This window comes from Rhinichthys klamathensis, unplaced genomic scaffold, assembly GCF_029890125.1.
Source record: "Rhinichthys klamathensis goyatoka isolate OS25496 unplaced genomic scaffold, OSU_Roscu_1.1 h1tg000149l_1, whole genome shotgun sequence".
NCBI lineage: Eukaryota > Metazoa > Chordata > Actinopteri > Cypriniformes > Leuciscidae > Rhinichthys > Rhinichthys klamathensis.
Genome location: NW_026606684.1, coordinates 335807 through 357500, shown reverse-complemented (window position 1 = coordinate 357500; position 21694 = coordinate 335807). Strand labels below are relative to the sequence as shown.

The window sequence follows — 21694 nt, the reverse complement described above, 5'->3', positions numbered from 1 at the left end:
GAAGAGTAAATATTGAAATTAAGTTACTTTGTGTTTTTTGAGTGAAGTGAAACATCTGTTAATGATTAATGATCAGTTATGTTTGACATTTGAAAGAGTTTCTATTATTTTGAAGTTTTGATCGTTACCATTGTGCAGAAGAGTCGAGCGTGGTTAGGTTGTGGATAACTGCGTTTTATTCTGAAGCATTTTCCTTTGTTCAGTGAGCAATAGCTTTGCTAATTGGGCTGTGCTAGCAGCATACAGTCTTTTACAACATGATTCAAAGTCAAATACAAACAGGTCATTTCCGTTCACCCAAAATCACACACATTTGAGTCAACTTAAAATAAGAAAGCATTTTTCAAAACAAGCCTTTACTACTCAAAAATATCATGTGTAATATTGAATTTTGTAGATTGCATTTCATTTTTTATTTCATTTTCACGTTTATTGTCATTGTCATCCAGAGAACAACAACGAAATTGTGTTTGGAGCATACAACAACCGTACATGGTGTCTTAGAGTGCACTAACAAATAAGTAATAAATACCCCTGTGTAAACATGGCACATCGAAGTATATAGTTATTTAAAACACAGAACCAGTGACTCTGTACACTACACTACACTCTGTTGCAATTAACAATTAACAAAACTGTTTTTATTTTTTCTCAGATTGGCAGTATTTTGAAATAAAATATATATATTTTAATACATTTAGTACATTTAATTCTTTTTTTTTTTACAAAATAGCATTTTGTCTAGAATATTATAGACATTTTAAATTCAAATTTATTTTACAGCATATAAAATAGTCCCATACAACTAGTGAGAAAAATGCTTACAAATAGTGCTATACAACTGAGCAAAATGCATTTTAACAGTAAAAAAAATACAAATCTACAAATCATTTTATGAAAAATGTTATAAATGTTAGGGACATTTATAGGGACTGTTTATTTACGTCTATCTAGAATATTATAGACATTTTAAATTCAAATTTATTTTACAGCATATAAAATAGTCCCATACAACTAGTGAGAAAAAAAAATGCTTTTTGTAGTTGAATTTGTCTTTTTATTTTCTCTTGAATTGTAAAAAATATATATTTATATATTAACAGTAAGAATGAAAATAAATAAATAAATCTACATATATTTTGCTGAATAATTGTATATTTTTATTTCTAATTGTTCATGTCTCCTTTCTTGCAACAAATGCATGTTATATGCATGTTTCTTCCTTCTAAGGAGTTTTGCAATCAATGAGGATGTGATGAAATAGTTTTTTTTTTTTCCCACCACTGTTCTGTATCATTTCTCTATTAGAAACAACATAATGGTACTGAACAATTACCATATTTATATGCCATCCAAGATACTTCAGTCATACCATGGTATTTCCATGGTACATGTCCACCTTGCTGCTTTTTTTTTTTTTTTGTGACAAATGCTTTGTGCCAGGAGAAAAGTGCATTGTGGGATTGCATCTTTAGTCACAGTGTCATACTCATCCATAAACCTCAGTGTTCTTTTTTTCTTTTTCTCCCACAAGCACAGTGATGTACAATGCAACCACATTCAGCTCATAGCCCTGACCACAGCCACATACTGTAAAGGAAATCAATACTTTATAACAGCTCCCAGGCAGGCAGGGAATCCTACATCTGTGTCTACAAGTTGTAGGGAGAGACAGAAAACTTCAGGTGTAACAGGATCAATGGTAGGAACCATCACACACACACACATTGATAACTCCTGGTGTGATGCTGTGTTAGGAGGATGGAAGTAGACTGTCAGCATGTGGAAGAGCTGTCAAAAGAGCTCAGGAAAAGCCAGATATGAGGGCCAAGGGGTTAGGCTCAGCCCCAATATGAGAATCTATTTTCTGCTCAAATTCTTCAGTCATTCGTCACCTCTGCATTCAGAGCTCTCTCTCTCTCTCTCTCTCTCTCTCTCTCTCTCTCTCTCTCTCTCTCTCTCTCTCTCTCTCTCTCTCTCTCTCTCCTCTCTCTCTCTCTCTCTCTCTCTCTCTCTCTCTCTCTCTCTCTCTCCTCTCTCTCTCTCTCTCTCTCTCTCTCTCTCTCTCTCTCTCTCTCTCACTGTGAGAAGTAGATGTGGCTTCCCCCCCCCCGCCTGGCAGTCCCTCTGACTGTGTCATGTGAAGAGTTGGTCTAATCTCTTCTTCCAATTTTTGTAAGGCCTTTCCCTCCTTTTATGAGATTCTTTTCATGTTTTAATAGGCACATGAGTCTTTGAAGTGGGGTTCTCCACTCCATGTCCCATCATTGTTTCAAATTAAGGGCTTAAAGATAGCGCAGTTCCTTACATCTCAGCGTTTTTTGCACAGCCTCTCCTCTCATTTTACTGCAGAGTCAAATTGAAGAGCTCTGTGTAAACAGTTCTTAAATAAAAGTGTCTGAAGGGACTAGGGATGAACTCATATTAATATTCTGGCGATAATTATTTTCATGTTATAAGTGATAACTGATAAAGGGGGATATGAAGATACTAAAATGAATGAACAAATAAAATTAACACATTTTATATTTAAAAAAGTATTACATAAATTGTTCTAAAAATATACTCTGAAAATCACTTAAGTTTTTTTAATAAATATATATATAAGTCTTGCTAGTTAATATGCCAGGTGGGGATACTAGCATGCAAAACATTTGCATATAACAGTGCCGGTCTCAGGCCGAAGGTGTTAGAGATCAGGGTTAGCTGTACTTGTAGAGTGTTGGTTGCGCGTGGGCAAGTGGTGGGCAGGTTTATATCGGAGCCTGCAGCTACCTTCTACTATTATACATCTCTGAATGGCCAGAACAGATTGGCCTATGTAAAGAGTAGTGAAGTTAGAACGAACAAAACTTGGGTTCCAGGTTGGGCCATGTTTTTGAAACAGTGCGTAAATTACAGGTTATACATTGGTACTGTTCAATTAGATCACTTTTTGTTTGTAAAATTTGTTGTATCCACTTCAAATGAATGACACCCATTCGCAAAGAATGCACAAGAATGCAGATGTGATTTTTTTTTTAAAAAGAAAGTAATAATAATAGTTAATAATAATAGTAAGCAAAGTTTCTTGAGCAGCAAATCTGCATATTACAATTTCTGCAGGATCATGTGACACTGAAGACTGGAGTAATGATGCTGAAAATTCAGCTTTGACACCACAGGAATTGTTTTTCAAAATATATTAAAATAGAAAACAGTTATTACAAACTGTAATCATATTGCACAATGTTAAATTTCTACTGTATTTTTGATCAAACAAAAATAGCCTTGGTGAGCATAAGAGACTTCTTTAACATTTTTTTTTTTTTAAATCAGGTAGGTCACAAGAACATATTCTTACTTACAAGGACAGAATGCCAAGAGGTAGTTGGCTTGTTGAGGGAATACTGAGAATTAAACTGCTGAGACCTGAAAGAGATAAATTAGGCAAATGCCAGGCTGAGCTTGGATTAAATGCTGAACTGGGACGTCAGATGTGGATAATATTGTTATTTGGTTTCCAATCTGAGGGGCACATTAATGCATGGACAACAGACATGGGTTATTATCAGAATTGGATATGAGATGATGGAATTGCGCCATGATGGATGGATGTAAATGAGATCTCTTAATGGAGATGGAGAGGAGAGGTGATCAGTACAGGGCTTTTTTTTTCAGATTTATTGTGTTCTGTAACCAAAAAAGAAAAATGCCTTTGTTTCAGACAAACAACAGACCTCAGAACTCTCAATCGGATTGAAAGGTGTGTGGAGAAAGGATGTGTGAATATTCAAACGGCATGTTTTGTTTTGCAGTAGCAGCAGAGCAGAGAGAGCAGCAAAAGTACTGGGTCATGAACAGAAGGAAAGCGTTTTTCGAGCGTCTGCTGGCATTGAGTGCAGTTGCAGTGTTCTGCTGTCCGTGAAAGGGCACCCTGATGCTGAACAGGACTGTTGCATCACTATTCTCGCCATTGATTTTCTCGTATCTGCATCTGCCCTGCATTACACTCAGATAAATGATGAATCGCGTGTTCTGCCAATGTTGTTCTATATTGGTTTCCTCTTCACATCTAGTCTATAATTGTCATTAAATATTTTTAGATATAGGCCTACAGTGACTTGTAGCAGAGAAATTTGGATGTACCTTCTGTTCCCTTTTGCATGACTGCAAAATATTCTAATTATAATATGGATTTCAGTTTGGTTATTTTTTACTGTTTGTTTGCTTGTTTTGTATCATTGCACGGTATTATAAAGTAACTCTTAATGGGGGATAGTTAGGAAATGGTTTGTTTGAATGATTTGTATAGAAACATACTTTTTATGTAATCAACAACATAATGACTGCAATTGTTGTGTAATTGGATTTTACAAGGTACTGTAGTTTCCTACATGCTGGCTTTCTACAGATTAGTAACTATTAAAGAAAATGACTGGATTGCTGTTACCAACTAATATATATTTTATTCATTTGCTAACTATGTAAATTAATGAAGTTTGATTGTTGTTTTCAGACAAAAGTGCCCTTTCATTGTGGATCCTCGTGCGAATGCATTACCAAAAAGTCAAATTGAGACCTGCTGAGTTGTGCCGTTGGCCAGAGCCTTTGAAATCGGGATGGCAAGGATGGAATGGTATGCCAATTTACGGTCCAGTGCTTCTAGGGTTTTCTATTACAGATGGTGTATTGATACTCTGTATGCTTGTGCACGACTGGACCATACAGGCAGAGAAGCCATCCGTCAAGTCCCATGTGTGTATAACCTAATCGAGCCAAACTCTACATCTGCAGAGTTTAGGGGTGTTAGCATGGCACCGGCATTTTCTGTAAAAGCAAAGCAGGGGTAGACTGACCCAAGACGAGTTCTGCCGATCCACTTTTGCGAGTCTGTTTGATGTTCTAATTCCTTCACTTGGACCACAGAGAGCAGCCTGGATGTTTTAGTTCTCTGTTGGTTGATGCCTCCCAAATAACAGGCCTGTAAAACCGCCTTTTGCACTGACCTTGCTGCTGTCATTATGTCCAAATCTGGGTTGTTCCATTCATATACCTTACTATTAGCAATCAGAGAAGAGATTAGCCCAAAATACACCCCGTTTCAGTGTGCTGTTGGTGGTGCGTGTGGCTGAGAGAACCGAAGCAACCGAGCCAGGGTTGGGCTGTACTCGGTCCTGGTTCGTGGAAAGGTATTTCTGAGCCTGTTTGCACAAGCGGAATGAACGAGCAGTGGGTCTTCCTACACAGACCTGCTTTTTACACGTACGCCCCGTGGTCTTTTCGCCCACACAAAGCTGTAGTTCTCCCACGCGTCCTGGCTGAAAGGGGTGGTTATGTAAAGGCATTGGGGCCCAAGTCCCAGACCACTTCTTATGCGAGGAGGCCACGTGTCGAGCAATCTGTCTCACAAGCAGTACCTTGAGCATTCATTAAGAAATCCTTAGCCAAGAGTGGCCGCATCCATTGTGGATTCTGTCTAATTGCTGCGCTGCCTCATTTGTATGCCTCTTTAAACACTCTGCTAGAAGGCTTTACCCCCCTCATTAACGAAGGTTTCCTGTCGACGGAAAGGTGGTAGTTTGTTTGTTTTGATGCCATGGGTTTAATTAAAGAACATGCGTGTAATGTGATGTTGTTCTTTGAAACCGATCAGGAGCCAGATTCAGGAAAATCTTCTTAAGAAAATTTTAAGAATGAAAATTAGCCCATGATTTAATCACCCTCAAGTCATCCTAGGTGTATATGACATTCTTCTTTCAGACGAATAGACTCGGAATTATACAAAAAAATGTCCTGGCTCTTCCAAGCTTTATAATGGCAGTGAATGGGCGTTTCTGTTTTGAAGTCCATAAAAGTGCATCTATCCATCATAAAAGAGCTCCACGCGGCTCTGAGGGGTAATAAAGACCTTCTGAAGCGAAGCGATGCGTTTGTGTAAGAAAAATATCCATATTTAAAACTTTATGAAGTAAAATAACTTGTTTCTGGCATAACGAACCTACATAATCCACTTAAGTCTAAAGCGCAACTTATATGAGTAATGCGACGTACTGCTGATATTTACGCTACGCCATGACGCACTACGCTACTTCTGACGTCACAAGTTGCGTAAGTTGTGCTTTAGGCGCAAGTAGATTTTACTTTGTAACGTGTTAAATATGAATATTTTTCTTACACAAACGCATCGCTTCACTTCAAAAGGCCTTTATTAACCCCCACAGAGCCGTGTGGAGCTCTTTTATGATGGATGGATGCACTTTTATGGACTTCAAAACAGAAACGCCCATTCACTGCCATTATAAAGCTTGGAAGAGCCAGGACATTTTTTTAATATAACTGATTGAATTCGCCTGAAAAAAGAATGTCATATACACTTAGGATGACTTGAGGGTGAGTAAATCATGGGCTAATTTTCATTTTTGGGTGAACTATCCCTTTAAGAAGTTTACAACTATTTTCTTTCTTTTTTTCCTTTTTTAAAGACGAAATATAAAATATTGTGAACTTTATTCTTAAGTTAGAAAATAAGAAGAGAAAAGCAGTTAAGAAGAATATTATTCTTAAGAATGTTTCATGTAACTGGCCCTAGGGTTGCGCCATTCAGAACTGAATTGAGAACGACTTAAATTCGAATTCAATTCCTGAATGTGAACTAAATTTTAGTTATGTCACTGCCCTTATGTCACCTGTATAACTTACTTTCTTTCAAAAGATATTTTGAAATATGTCTTGTTGTTTTTTATATGTCAGTGCGCTTCTTCAGAACATGTTCTTTTGTTGAAAGAAAGAAAGAAAGAAAGAAAGAAAGAAAGAAAGAAAGAAAGAAAGAAAGAAAGAAAGAAAGAAAGAAAGAAAGAAAGAAAGAAAGAAAGAAAGAAAGAAAGAAAGAAAGAAAGAAAGAAAGAAAGAAAGAAAGAAAAAAAGAATTTGAAAGAATTTTGCCCAACCCTGATACAGAAAAACAGAATGTGCAAGACTGATGAGATGTGGTGCTGGCAACTGGAAACCTTCTTAAAATGGCCAGCTTTCACTAGTTGAGCTGCGTGACTCCGTATCCCTCAGACTTGGGAAAGCATTTTCTGAGACAGTGCCAGAAATCCCTACCATAATGGATTACTGTTGACCACTTGATACAAAAGCCGCGGCCTTAAACCTTAAAGCAGCAGGCTAAGCCTGGCTTAATGTTTGCTCATTTGCACTGGTGAGAGCTGTGGGCCCTGCACTTCAGCGGGAAGAGGATGATGCCAATCAGGCCTCATGCCAACAGGTGCTCAGCAAGCTTGGGGCTGTGTTCAATAGGAAAAACACCACAAAGCGCCTCAAGCAGAGGCTTTAGGGTGAATCTCAGCACTGTTCACAGAGAATCCAAAACTGATGATTCTGAGCTTAGTCCAGGACAGCTTACCAGCTTAGTGCACAAATCACAGACCAGATAGAGGTTCAAATGAAATCTTCATGCTTGAGGCACTGTCATTAATGCTTGAACAATTAGAGCTTGTGCCCTTGTATTAGTTATGTTAATCTGTTAATGGTCAAGTCTGCAAGTATGTATCAAAGCTAAAAACAGATGCAATGCTTTTGAATAAAATTATGGTTTTATTCATAAACTAAGCATATAATAGTATGTAATTAAGCACCAAACATAATTTCTCAATCTCAAAATGAACCAATTCTTTAACTCTTTATCATAATAAACCCTCAAATAAGGTTAATTTTTAACAATTAGTGGAGTAAATATAGCATAGTAAGAAGTAGGTCAGGGTGCTTTTCTGTTATTTTTCGTTATAGTTTGGTAGATTTGTGCTATGTCTGTGTACAAACGATCAGTCATGTTGTGGCAGGCCGTGATCAAGGACTGATGATGGCCTCTATCCTTAAGTGCTGGAAAAGAAAGCTGTGTGCTTTCAAATTCAGAAGCTTCATGAACATTAAAGTTGCCATGCAGAGGAGTCATCTTTTGAAGTCCCGTGATCATGTTGCGTAGCGAGTTATCAAAGACCGTTTGAGCTGGTTACATTTCCCATCCATCATGAATGTTTGTCAGGATTCTAAATGGGTTTATCTCAGTGTTTTGGGGTGTGCATAGTGGAAAGTAACTTAGTGATTCTAAATTACAGACTTTCATTTGTGGAAATGCGATGGAAACTGTCATATGAGTGTTCCTGGTCATATTGTGATCGTGCACATTTTTCCAAATAGCAACGTTTTGTCCTTTAATTCAACTGTAATAACTTGCTCTTCCTTTGAAATATGGGTAATTGGATAATGTTAACAAATAGAGAAAAATATAGATGGGCACTATTTGAGCAAACTCACGTTTGATCTGGCCTTATTCTAGTTTGTAACGGCCTCTGTTCACAATTCAAACAATCGCGATGAATTGTTGTTCTTGAAACTTTTTCCGCACTGGATCTCACAGCGCAGTATAGTCCGATCAGCAAGTAAAGATAGTCGAGCAGATAAATGGTCTCCTTGGTCTCGCTGTTTCACTCTGAAAAATGTCAGATTGTGGAATTTGAAATTTTGCAAACGTAGGTTGTTGTTGTTTTTTTGCCTGCACATGTTTCTTTAAGTCTTAATTAACCATGAACCACAGATGAAGTTATCTTCCTCTTGTGGCCATTTCCCACCTTTGCTGTCTTTTTTCTCCTATTTCCTTTAAATCTCTTCTTCTAAACATTTTCTTTCTGTCTTGTCTGCTTGGTCTCCGAGATAAACAATCTTCTCTAATGTAATATCCTTGTTCTGGCTTTGCGGCATCTCTTTGACTCATGTTGGCCTTGTAGACGAAGGTGTTGTAGCACTGACAGTCCGCTGAGTGTCTCATGCAGACCTGCTCTTCTCCGCCTGGGGGGCTGAGCTGGGCTTGTTTGTCATCTCTAGTGAAAGCACTTTTCACTATTTTTCCCAGTAGCCCACTCAGAGCTGTGAGCAAGAATGGCTACGGGACCAGCCCCTTCATTAGACTGAATCACACAGGACAGGAACACTGCTCAGAGCAAAACAGTGTGTGAGAGAAAGAAGGCAGAGCGATCTCTCTACTGTACTGTGTACTGGTTATGTTTTCGTAAGTGTGGTTGCATGCATGTGTGTTAGACTGCATGCATGACTGCAAACATGATGTTTGGCTTGACAAACAATGAAAGACTTCCTCTGTGGTTTTTGCTGTTTGAAAGAAAGGCCAGGTTATGCATCAAGTTGTATCTCTCTGCCTGTCCTCTGTCTGCCTCATTGTTAGGAACAACTGTTCTGTTTGCAGAGGTGATGAAAGCCCACAGGCAATTCTCACTCAATCTGCCTAATATTCGAATCAATTTTAATTCAGTTGGGTTTAGCTCGGCCTCCATCTCCAGGATGAAAGCACAAGGTGATGGCAGCAAGATATAAACACCCTGAGAGTATGGTAGAAATTTTGGATGATGCCATTGACCAACATCTTGTGCTTAGCTTTGTTTGGAATAGCATTATAGATGATGTAGTAAATAGCTTGAATACTGTGCACAATATGCAGATTTGGGCAAAAAATTAGCTCCTTGAATTGGAATATGAAGTGGAATTTAAGGAAGCTAAATTTATTGAATTAGGCCTACATTTAAAAATATCATAAATTCTATTCAAAATTCAACAGGTAATGGCATTCTGTAAATAGAAGTGTTCTTCCAACCTGGTCTATTTTTTATTAAATATAAAGTATATAAAAAATGAGTAAACATCAAGGCCTATACAACCTTAAATCTTTATGACTTTTGAAAAAAAAAGTTAGATAAGGGTTTGTCAATATATCATTCAAAGTTTTTTTTGTACATTGTAGTTATATGAATTTTTTTTTGTTTTCCAAATCAGTTCTGAATGACTCACTACCATCATGATGACCTTCTGTATTTCACGTGCCCGATTTGAACCTCCATTTCCGTGTGACTAATTTCAGCCCTGATTTTTTTCTCTTTCTTGACTCATTATTTGATAATACTGGGAACAACAGCTAACTCTTACTAGTCTTAAGTATATAATGTGCAGTATGCAGTACGCCAAACATAGCCCTAGTGTTCTTTTGTACTTGTCCACAGTTTGACCTTTACGAGCTGGTCGACTGTGGCTGTTTTTATTAAGATTCAGACACACACTCTGTGAATGAGGATTCGATGTGGATCGCTGGCATCGGTTCAGTTTGATTGAGTAGCTTGTAGACAGTCACGGTGATTGATGGAGCTGCTCACTGTGGTGTAGGAAAGGTCAGAGTTGGGTTTCAGTGCCCGTCCCGCATGCTATAACCGGCTCGCAAGCTCACCTTCTGTGTCTAGTCTACACATGTGACTGTCTCCCCCCTATCCTGCTGGAGCTTTCTGTGACTCATCCTGCACTGACCCTGCGCAGCCACCCAGGAAGGGAGGTCAGGGAGAGGGCAGCCTCTAGGAAGGTGACCCCTGCAGCCCTGGGGCACAGGGTGAGGCAAACTTTGCTGACCTTCTGCTGGGAGAAGCAAACTGTAAGGTGTTAGATAAGGTCAGAAATAGCATGAGTAGTGATTGGAAGTGACTTTTGGATTTGTGGCCTGCATTTCCCTGTACAAAAGCTTGAATTATCTAAGCAAGTTTATTGCATTAGCAAATATAGGTGAGATGTTATGTAAGGTAAGAGGCTATGAGATGCTATTCATGAAAAGTGATGCTTTTTGGCCCATTGTCTTGAGTCATGAATTCATGTCTGCACATTTCATGTCTACATCCAGACGTGCACCAGCTCACACGTCCGTTCCCCTTCCATTTGTCCTCTTCTGTAAGCCTTAAGCTGAGTCATGTAATGTTTCCTGATGTCTTTTTGCTTCAGCTTCACAGAGGACTGAAGTATTTATGACTCTCCTAATAGTTGACTAACAGTGTTTCCATTCAGTCCCATTGCTGTTAGTCCAACAAGCTGCTGCGATTCACCCGTATGTATCCAGGCGACTCATCTCCTGGATGCTAGTGCTACTACTACATGACTTGCAGGAGTTATGGACGACCATTATCCGCATTTTTTTATAATTGAATTTGAGTACATCTTTAACTATTAGTCCGGCCATTCAGATTGGTTCAAAGCAGCTTTACAGTGATAACAGGAAAATTATGCATTTCGGCTGTTGTTCAGTTCAGTGTTGAGTGGTGGTGCATGCTAAAAGAAGAGCATCAATATTATTGTTCATACTTGAGGTTAGAGCTGTGGTTCTCAATCTTTTTGACTCCAGGATACCTCATTGTCCACAACAATATACAAAGGCCCTGTGGCTTTTCCAGTTTATTGTTAAAAAATGAATGCATTTATTGCTTAAATTCTACTGTATCTTAAATAAAAAGTGACTGGTTTAATGACCCTTGAAGTCATATTATTTTTTCTGTTTATTAGTGTGAAGCTGCTTTGAAACCATCTGTATTGTATAAAGCACTATGTAAATAAAGGTGACTTGAGGTGTATCTCACACAAACATGTCCAGGTCAAATATCTAGCCAGCAATTGTATATAGCCTAAATGTCATTGAAATTGTCATGATTGTCATGAAAATATTGTCAAGAGGTTACTTTTTCCTATTATTTTTTTCTTTATGTCATTGATTTCTTCTTTAATATTGTTTAAGAAATTAAGTTCCTGACAGGATTCATGTGATTCACCCCATAGGACTCGGATCAAGAGATGGAGTCAGCCTGGATCAGAGCGTTTTTCATAAATAATATTTTACTATTCCCACAGTATCCACGTATTAGCTGCTGGACTGTGAAGTCAGAAGACAATCAGGACAGATTAAGGGAGTGTTGTTTGGTTTAAAGTTTCATGTGTGCACTCTCCCTCAAACCTTATTCATTTATTTAAACCATTAAGGTGTACAGTTACATATAACTATAGTTGTCAAACAGTCTCTGATGTGAGGCATTGAGAGAACAGGAAAAGCAGCATTCCATTCTTGGAGTGTTCCTCACCGCTATGCCAATGACTGCAGGGATGTCTTCTCTCTTATATTTTATGTCATTTATATCAGCAATCATACATATCCACAGTTACACCAGAAACTAAAACTTAATTGCTCTTACTGTCATCAATCCAGCTGTGTACACAAGAAGTGCTCATGTGGCACAGTTAAGCCCCTTTCACACAGCGCTTTGAACCCGGCAAATTGCCAGAGTGCCTTCTGTGTGAACGCAAACACGACCCGGGACTGATGCCGGGATCGATGCCCGGTTGGGGACCTAGTAACATTGCCGTGTTCAGACCCGGAACGCGCGCTGTGTGAACAAAAGCCGTAACCAATGCCGTGTCGTAATGATGACGCTGAAGTGAAAGCAGGCTAGTGAAACGGTACGTAATTTGCTAGTTTATGATCGAATCAGAGAAAAAAATGCACAAGCCTGGTTTCTCCAGAGAGAAATCGCAGCTCATAAGCAAACTATACACGTTGCTGAGACATTACATGTCACATCGATGTCACGTGTCTTTCCGGAACATACACGGGTTGTGTGTGTGAATGCGCTCTCTGATTCCGGCAAATCACTGGCAGTGTGAATGAAGCAAAATCAAACGAACCCGGGTCAAATCCCGGGTCGCTTTATCCGTGTATTTTTCGGAATCTCTGTGTGAAAGGGGCTATACAGTAGACTGTACTTTTCGGTTTTCTTCTTAGATTTTTTTAATCTTGCGTCAGTGTTGACGATATAGCAGAATCTCTGCCGGTTGACCCATATCTACGGTATACACCGCCGTACCGCCCAGTTCTAGTGTTTGTGTGTGTGTGGCCCGTGATGTTCTTCGCCATCAGAGAGGCAGAAAAAGAGCCAGATAAAAGTGTGCTTGATAAACGAGTGTGTGACTCCCACCCTTCCTCTGATGGATGATGCAAGAGAGAGGGGAGCCTCCTCCCCTTGAGAGAGAATACAGAAGGTCTGCGGCTGCCAAGGTGCTCAGCGGTGCAGAGCAGGGCTCCCAGAGCACCTTGGGAAATGACAGATTTTTGCAAGCGATCGATAGTCTTCTCTCCAGCAGCCTAACTTACCTCCTGTGGTTGCTCAGGCTATTAATCCGGGGCACTGTAATTTCCCCCTGAAAGCTCCTGAAAGAGGAGGAGGAGTAGCAGACAGGAGTGGAGTCGGCTCTAAACGGCAGCCTTTAGAGGGCCACAGTGTGGGTGACCCGAAAGGGATTTGTCTTCGAAAGTTTTCCCTCGCAAATAATACACTCTCTGAGTTCACCAACAAGCATTAATAAATGTTCTGTAGACAAATTGCACCATAACAGTAAGGAAATGAGAGTTGCAGCAATGCCTAGTCTTACTTCCTGTCCTCATCTCCTTCTCTGATTTTCTCTGTTTGTTTGTCTCCATTTCCTCCTATTAATGTCTCTTGCTGTCTACTGTTATGTATCCTTTAAGACCGGCGCTGTAATCGGTGAACAAAACGAGTCGAGGAGGAAAAGTAAGAGCAGTTGACAGGGGCATAGGAACGGTTTGAGAAGTCGGGGGATGCGATGCATGGGGAAGTTGGCGAGAATGTGTCGAAATGGTTGTCACAACTCACAAGTTATATAAGGCTAAGATATCCAAACACTCAATATGATGTATTGACCGTTATGTAATCCCACCTTGGAGTTAAAAGAACCAATCACATGTTTGATCAATTTAATGCATGCTTGCAGAGTAAAAATCATAATTCTGACCAGAAACTTTTCATTGGTAGTATGTTTATGTAGCCGTTGTTGTGTGAAAATTTTAATATGAGTTAATAATCAACATCTTTATTTTCAGTAAAAGACTGAGTTGGTTAACTTGTATGTTCGAGCTGAAATGGGCAAATTGATTGCTAATATGATCACCAAAATATATAAAAAGATAAAGTGAAAAATAATAGTGCATTTATTTGCAAAACACCATGTAGATAGATAGTCATCCTGTCATGTCAGAGATCATATCCTCTCCCAAAGCTTTCACAGCTACCGAGACGTCTCCTGCAATCAGATCAGAAGTCAGGGCATGGCTGTAACCTCCTTCCTGTTGCACACACCGTTGCCAGTGGAATATTTCATCAACAGTGACATTTGCAGGAAACTGCAAAATATCAGAAATGACCCATACGAGGTCATGCTCCCTGTGAATTACTGTGTGGTTAAAAGCAGATAAGGTTACATGCTCTTCTGAATATTTTTACCTCCTCATATACCCGTACACATGTAAATACACAGGCTTTTACAGCACACTAGGAAGTAAATGCTTTCTCAAATATAAAACTGAGTAGTGCTGTGGGCGGTTTCCAGGGCATTGGTATGCTGTTGCTAAGGTGTTCGAGAGGCTGTTAACATGTTGATAAGCAGTTGCTAAGGTGTACTATGTGGTAGTGATGATCCCTTCTCTAGGTCTCCATGATATTCTGTGTGCCTGTTTTAATGTAAAACAATTGTATTTTTATTTGCCCGTTATAGTGTTTAACCAAAAAGGACCAATCGTATACCTGATGACTTATGAAAGTAAATAAAGTATAAAACCTGTTGGTTTAATCCGGCATGACAATGATGTTCTGTTGGTAGCAGTAACTGATTTCAGCTGTTTTGTCTTTCAGGAAGGCTACTACTCGCACCGGCCCAAGGAGAAAGTCCGCGTGGACAGCAACAATGAGAACTCCGTTCCCAAAGACTTTGAGAACATAGACAACAGTAATTTCGGGGCACGTTCGCAGACACAGAGACATGCGCCCGGCAAGCACAAACAAGGCCTTCTGGAGAAGGCGCATGTGCAGCAAAGCCTGAGCAAGAACTCTAATGAGGTCATTCAGTATGCACAGAACAAAGGGGGCTACAATCAGACGCGCACCGAGCTTCACCGGAGGGCCAATCCCACCCTTCGTCCTCAGCAAACCCAGCAGCACCGGCACCACCTCCAGCAGGCCAAGCGGTCGGCCACACCCACTGCTGACATCAAATACGACCAGCCGCCCAAATGCGAGATCAGCGGCAAAGAGGCAATCTCCGCCCTTTCTCGCGCCAAGACCAAGGAGTGCCGGCAGCAGATAGTGGAGGTTTACTGCCGCCACAAAGAACGCCAGCTCATGCCCGAGAAGGTCACCCGTTATTGCCCCATAGAGGGTGAGTTGACTCTCTTTACACTTCATACTCCATGTTAAAGACCTCATAAAATCAAAATAGGAGGCTTTTAGTCCATATTTATTAGGGTGGGTTTTTTTTTTTTGACCGGACTTTTCCAGTTCTTTAGTCCTTTCCGCCCACATCTCAAAATCCAATCAACAACAGATAGATGCAAGATCCCGCCCTACTTTTTAAAATCAGTTACACTCTGTAGACCTGTCGCTACTTCCATTTCATCACGACTTTCAGATATATGCATTTAAAAGTCTTTCTTTTCCAGGAAAATATTGATTTCTCATTCTACACAACATCCTACACCTACATACTGTAGTTTCAGATGCTCTCTAGAAAGAGAATGTCCCACCCCTCTGCAACTGACCAGCAATAGCAAATGGTTCATTGCTGTGATCTTACCAAAGCCTTTTTTAAGGGGATGAGCCCTTTGATATTTACTGTCCAAACTTCCGTTTTAAAAAGGAAGTACGTCACCACAGAAAACTCCACAGGTCAGAAAACTGTGCACGTCGGGTCTTTAACTCAATGTCATGACGTTTTCTTTTGGGATGAGGACTAATTAAAATCATCAACCTGCACTAAGTGAAACATTAGCTGGAGTTTATGGGAATTTAAGATAAATAATGCTCAAAATAATGATGGTTTTCCTGAATTAATTGCCATCCTGTCTTTGGAGGTTTATGGAAGTAGTGTGTTAAGAGTCACACGGCTGGTAACAGACATTCACAGCACTTGTAATTACAATCAGAGACAGGCTGGAAATGAGATTCTGGATTTCAGCACGAGGTTAGACGGATGTAATTGCTGCAATGGATGTGTCTTTTTTCCCTCTCCATCTCCCATAGCTGACTACAGAAAACATATTCATGCAATTATGCAGTGCTCAGTCTTCTGCACACAAATCAGGGCTATGGATGCGTTCAAATAGAACAGTGACAGATCTTCTCGGGGCTCAGAGCCTCTGCCTAAGGAAACTTCCGGAAACCAGAATGGGTTTTGACAGATATGACAGGGACATCACCACAGAGACATGAGAGTCTGGGACATGCAGAGGTTTTAAGGGGGTGGGGCAGGGCAGGAACGCTTCTATTTCCAGCAAGTACAGTAGACCGACCAAGCCACATGGATGGTGTTTGAATCTATTTATAAACAGTAATTGCATTATGCAGTAACAGACGACGACTTTGGTTGCGAACAAGTGAGTGGTTTGCCTCAGTGTTGGCAATTAGCACAGAAGCAACGCAAGTTTGAAGCTAACGGCAGGTTTTTAATGAATATCGTCGGATGAATGAGTTTCAAATGTGATCCAGGCTGTCGGTCATGAGGGCCCACAAGGAATCTGTGCATTTTTAACATTTTCTCTTGTTGACTGTTGAGAGAAGTCTGAAGAATAGATTTACTGAACTAAGAATACTACCAAAGTTTCTAAACTCAGTGGCCCTTTTTGGCTGCTTTTTACTTGAATGGAGAAATATTGAAATTTCCAAAGCTCTTTCACTTTGTGAAGATTAATTTTCTAAAATCTAACAGTGGTATTATGAAATTAGTCTCTGTCAAACTATATTATCCAGGCCGCTCCATGCGTTTACTAGAGTAAAAAAAAGCAATGTTTCTAACCAAAAGTTGTACTCTTTTAACTGAAGGGAGCACATCCATTCTATTATTTTTTCTTTAGGGTCCCATCTACTCCTTATACTGTTTGTACTGTATATTTGTTCTGCTCCACTGTACTCTGAGATTTATATCCTTAGCTTTTGTAAAAACATTTTGTTTCCTCTAAAAAAGCACTATTGTTCAAAAGTTTAGGGTCAGTAAAAAAACAAATATTTAAATGAATACATTTATTCAGCAAGGATGCATTGGACTGATCAAATTATATTAAAGACATTTATAACATTACAAAAGATTTCTATTTCAAATACATGCCTTTCTTTTAAACTTTCTATTAATCAAAGAATTCTGAAAAAAGGGTTCACTGTTTCCACAAATACATTAGGCAGCACTGTTTTTAACATTGATAATAATAAGAAATGTTTCTCGAGTAGCAAATCAGCATATTAGAATGATTTCTGAAGGATCATGCGACACTGAAGACTGGAGTAATGATGTTGAAAATTCAGCTTTGACATCACAGGAATAAAATGGAAAACATGTATTTTAAATTGTAGTAATTTTACAGTATTAGCTTACAGTTTTTACTGTATTTTGATCAAATAAATGCTAGCTTGAGAGACTTCTTTCAAAAAAAGTAAAAACTCTGACCAAAGTGTTTCTCTATTAAGTCTATTAACACTGTTTTTAAATTGCAGCAAATTCTTGCATTGTGGGCCGTTATTGTGTCATGCTCATGATGGAGCGGTATCGGAAAGATCTTGGAGCGGGAGGCAACACAGATGCTCCGACTTTTAAAAATGCTCACCGCTTCAGGCGAAATCACACAACTCCACTTCTATTCCTAGACGTTCACATACTCTGATAGAAGGGCCAGTGTTTCACTGAGAACAAGTAGGAAACTAAATGAAGCACAGGGACAGATAATGAACAGGCCAGTCCACACCCCATAAAGACAGAGGACACTGAGGAGTTAAGATGGTGTAATTGCCTTTAATAAAGGACATTCATGCCTTTCCCAGCCTCCACCCATCCAGGGTCAGCCAGGTCCTCCCTGAGGGCCAGGAGCGGTGCCTTCTCCTGCTCCCTCACAGGGTCTGGGAGACCGGTGCCGTTTGGGACAGTAACAACAGGCTCAGATCTCAGATTATAGTCATTACCCCCTCATGGCCCATGTCTTCAGTCAGCATGGCCTTATGCCAAAACATAGTGCCTTCAGTGTAATTTCATATGAGCTTTTAAAATTAACCTCGTGGCCTGTAATGAGTAATTCAGCTTGCCCTTCTTTAGAAGTGGCAGGCTATACCATGACATGGAGAGAGAAGTCCGCCATGTATTTATTCTGTGTGCATTTTTAGAAAGCCACAAATGACCGAGGCTCAGCCCTTGTGGTCTGTGCCAAGCTATTTGCGAGCGCTGAATATATGTCTGAAGGAAGGCGGGGATGGTGTCTTATATCTGCTATTGTGGAGATTGTATCAGTGAAACACTTAAAGGCCAATAGGTGATCATGTGGTGGATTGCTGCGGTTCTGGATTCCGGCGCTATAGCAGTGTTCTCCAATGGATTGAGGTGCCCTCAACTCGGTTTAAATGTTACAGAGGCTCATCTGGTTTCATCTGGGACCATTGAGGGAAACTCTCAATGACTGCATCACACAGTCAGTTTTTGAGAGTGACATCTGTATTTACTAACAGGAGTGTCTCCTGAATTGTCCTGTTCTTATATTAAACAGCCCCTTTTCTATTCCCTCAATATTCACAAATAATATCTGTAACCATATTGGCGAAAGGAAATATCAAAGATGGCGACTTCCAGAATGAGTTGTCAGCTAAAATAGTGTTTTTTCATTAATTCTCTAAAATGAAAACATTGGTTTTAGAATATTTTTTTTTTTTTTTTTTTTGCTCTCTGTAACCTCTAAAATTTGTGATCACATTGAAATCAAGTGACAATATTGACCAAAACCAGTGAAAACTACTTTTTATGACAGCCATAATTGTTCAAATGTAAAATGTACACTACCATCCAAACATTTGGGTTGGTAAGTTTTTTAAAGGTACACTATGTAACACTTTGGCACTCTAGCAGTTAAAAAACAAAACTGCATGCATTCTGCAGAAGAACATTGTTTAGGTTGTGCTTTGGCTCTGCGTGACTGTGTGGATGAATATGGTTATCCTACTGCTCATAAAATATTCACTATTAGGCTTAAGATAAATAACCAGTTTAGATGGAAAGGATCTTAAGCTGAAGACATTACTGTAGCTATAAACATTAGTAGACACTGTATTTCATTTAGGGGAGTCCCAGACTAAGGATTTTCATAGTCGAATCAGATTCGTCAAGTCCTGCCTATAGTCGACTAATAGTCGAATCATGTGTGTGGTGTTGGGGAGGGGGCGGGGCTTTAACATTTTAAAGCCGCAATGTACAGAACATCACACAAAGATATAGAAGAAAATGTATAAAAACATTTTGGATCAATAAAACTAAGAAATAACATAAATAACTGCAGAAAGGCCACACTGCAGATAGGATTTGCATTTCACATGCAAATCAAATTAAATCGGCTGAATTGCCTGTACGAGCATGCTCTAAGTAGGCCTACAGCAACATCGATGCACTGAAAAATAATCAACAATTAAGAACACAATATACATTTATAATAAATAAAAATACAAAACGAAATAAAAAAAAATCAAATTAGAACCGGCTGAAATGTTTTGAAATCACTTGTACCCATACCTGATCGAAAAAACAAAATCCAGTCTTTCACTCGGCCTGTGTCCGTTTGAGTCTTTTCAAATTGTGTGCGCGGATAAAATACATTCTAAAACGCTTAACGTGAAAAACGCTTAACGGCTTTGTCCTAAAACTGTCCAAATCCTATATTAAAAGATCAAATTCTGTACACACCTTATTAATAAAGCATACTATATAGCCTACAGAAAAGCAGATTAGCCCAGAATATGAACGCATCGTTTTATTATAGGCTACGTTAAGCATTTTCCTCCCATAGAAAACCGTTAAAGAAAAAGCAATACGTGACTTTCTATAGGAGAAACGCGTTGCGTTCATATTCTGGGTTCATCTGCTTATCTGCACATGGAATGGTTTCTTAAGGTGTGTAGCCTAGCCTACTGTGTGCATACATTAAGCATGTAAAAGTGCCATTTAAGCGTTTTAAAAGCTTTTTTCACGTTAAGCGTTTTAACGTCCCGGGGAAAACCAACCTGTTAACGTTGGCCGGCAGAAGTGCGATCATGGTTTTCCTGATGCTAAATCCAGCCTTGGAGAATATCCTTTCTGATGGTGTGCATCTTTAGATTTTCTTATCCCAGACATTTTTAAAGATTTAAATCCCTGCCGACAAGACGCTCCTCTGTCGGTCACGGATCGAAAGTGAAACTTAAATCTGTCACGGGGTGTTTGGATTTATTCACGCTGCACGCACGTTAAAATTTTTTTATTAAAAGGGTTAGGGTTAGGGTTAGGGTTTCATTGCACATTTTTATTGACAGCATTATCATAATAGGCTGTATGTTAACGTATTGACAGAAAACCAGTATGTGAAATTAGACATTGAGCACACTCATATAGCCAAAATGACACAATCCTCGTTTAATAACACATCTGCGAAGATTCGACCGTGAGATTGGTAGTCGAATCAGGCTCCTCCTATCGAAGCATCGAATCTTCGACTATTCGGGGTCACCCCTAATTTCATTGAAAATAAATTCCAGCAAAGCGCTACAACAACCATAGTGAAATGACCCTTCACAATAGATCATGCTTTACAACAAACTCTGTTAGAGGGCTACATATGGCAATTGATCTGTCCAATAAAATAGTTAACTCACCTGTTGAGTAATAAAAATGCCATCTGCACATTGCTTTTACAACATTTCAAATTCCTCCGTTCTCGCCATCTCCGAAAAGCCAAGCAAATGTTGATTCTTGTATTATTATGAGCTCTGTTGTGTTCTCTTTTTGTGTTCAGTTTTTTTTTAAACGAGGGATTCCCCGGTTGCTCGAGATTTAGCTGCTTCATGTCAACCTTTATCGCTCGTTGTGAAAACTAACCTTTGCCACTCACACATGCATCAAAGTAGAAAGAGCAACTTTTCTCTATTTATGGATACGACACGCACGGGCAAGGGACGTATGTACAGTATGCAAGTTTAAAAGAACAGCAATTATTTGAAAGATAAGTCTTTTGTAACATTATGAATATCTTTACTGTCACATTTTATGAATTTAATGTATCCTTGACAAAGAAAAGTATTAATTTATATAAAGAACATTAGTGTACATCAATAAAATGATTAAATTACAGTTTTTGTCAAACTAATCAGATTTTTATTTGTATTTGTGAATGGTTAGAAAACATCATGCCCTCATAAAAGTGAAAATGCCCCTGAAAATCAAATACCGGGTGCAATTATTGCCCTAATTTCTGACAACTGACAGCCTAAATATGTGTTATGTCTAGACATGGCTAATTTAGTCTAGAGTCCGTTTTGGCTAATGTGTGTGTGTGTGTGTGTGTGTGTGTGCTTGTGCAGGCAAAGTGAATGTGAATGTGCAATGGGAGGAGGACTCGATGGAGACTGTGCCTGTGGTACCGGTGCGGATAGCCTTCATGTTGGTGGTCCATGGACGGGCTTCTCGCCAGGTGCAGCGTCTCTTCAAGGCCATATACCACACATCTCATTTCTACTACATTCATGTGGACCAGGTATGTCTTCAACACACATCCAATTTTTATATTTGTATAATGGTGAGAATATTCTGAAAAGATTGAACAAGAGGAGAGGAGTTATGGAGTTATAAATGTGTTAAAAATGTACATATAATATATAAATAAACTATTTAAACTCACTAATTAACTAGTTGGTTGTTGGGTGAATTGTTGATCGTCTCTGAGAGGGGGATAGGAAGAGAGGAGGATGCTGGGTAAACCGTGGGCTCCAAAGCACTCCATTCA

General features: G+C 39.3%; 1 protein-coding gene across 1 annotated transcript in view; it reads left to right on the top strand.

Annotated features, from left to right (window-relative positions):
* Positions 1-21694, top strand: part of xylt1 (xylosyltransferase I) — a 70086-nt gene that overhangs the window by 16770 nt on the left and 31622 nt on the right. The window contains exons 2-3 of the mRNA XM_056258160.1: positions 14556-15078; positions 21273-21445. Of these exons, the coding sequence (XP_056114135.1) occupies positions 14556-15078; positions 21273-21445 (696 nt within the window). The remainder of the gene's footprint in view (positions 1-14555; positions 15079-21272; positions 21446-21694) is intronic.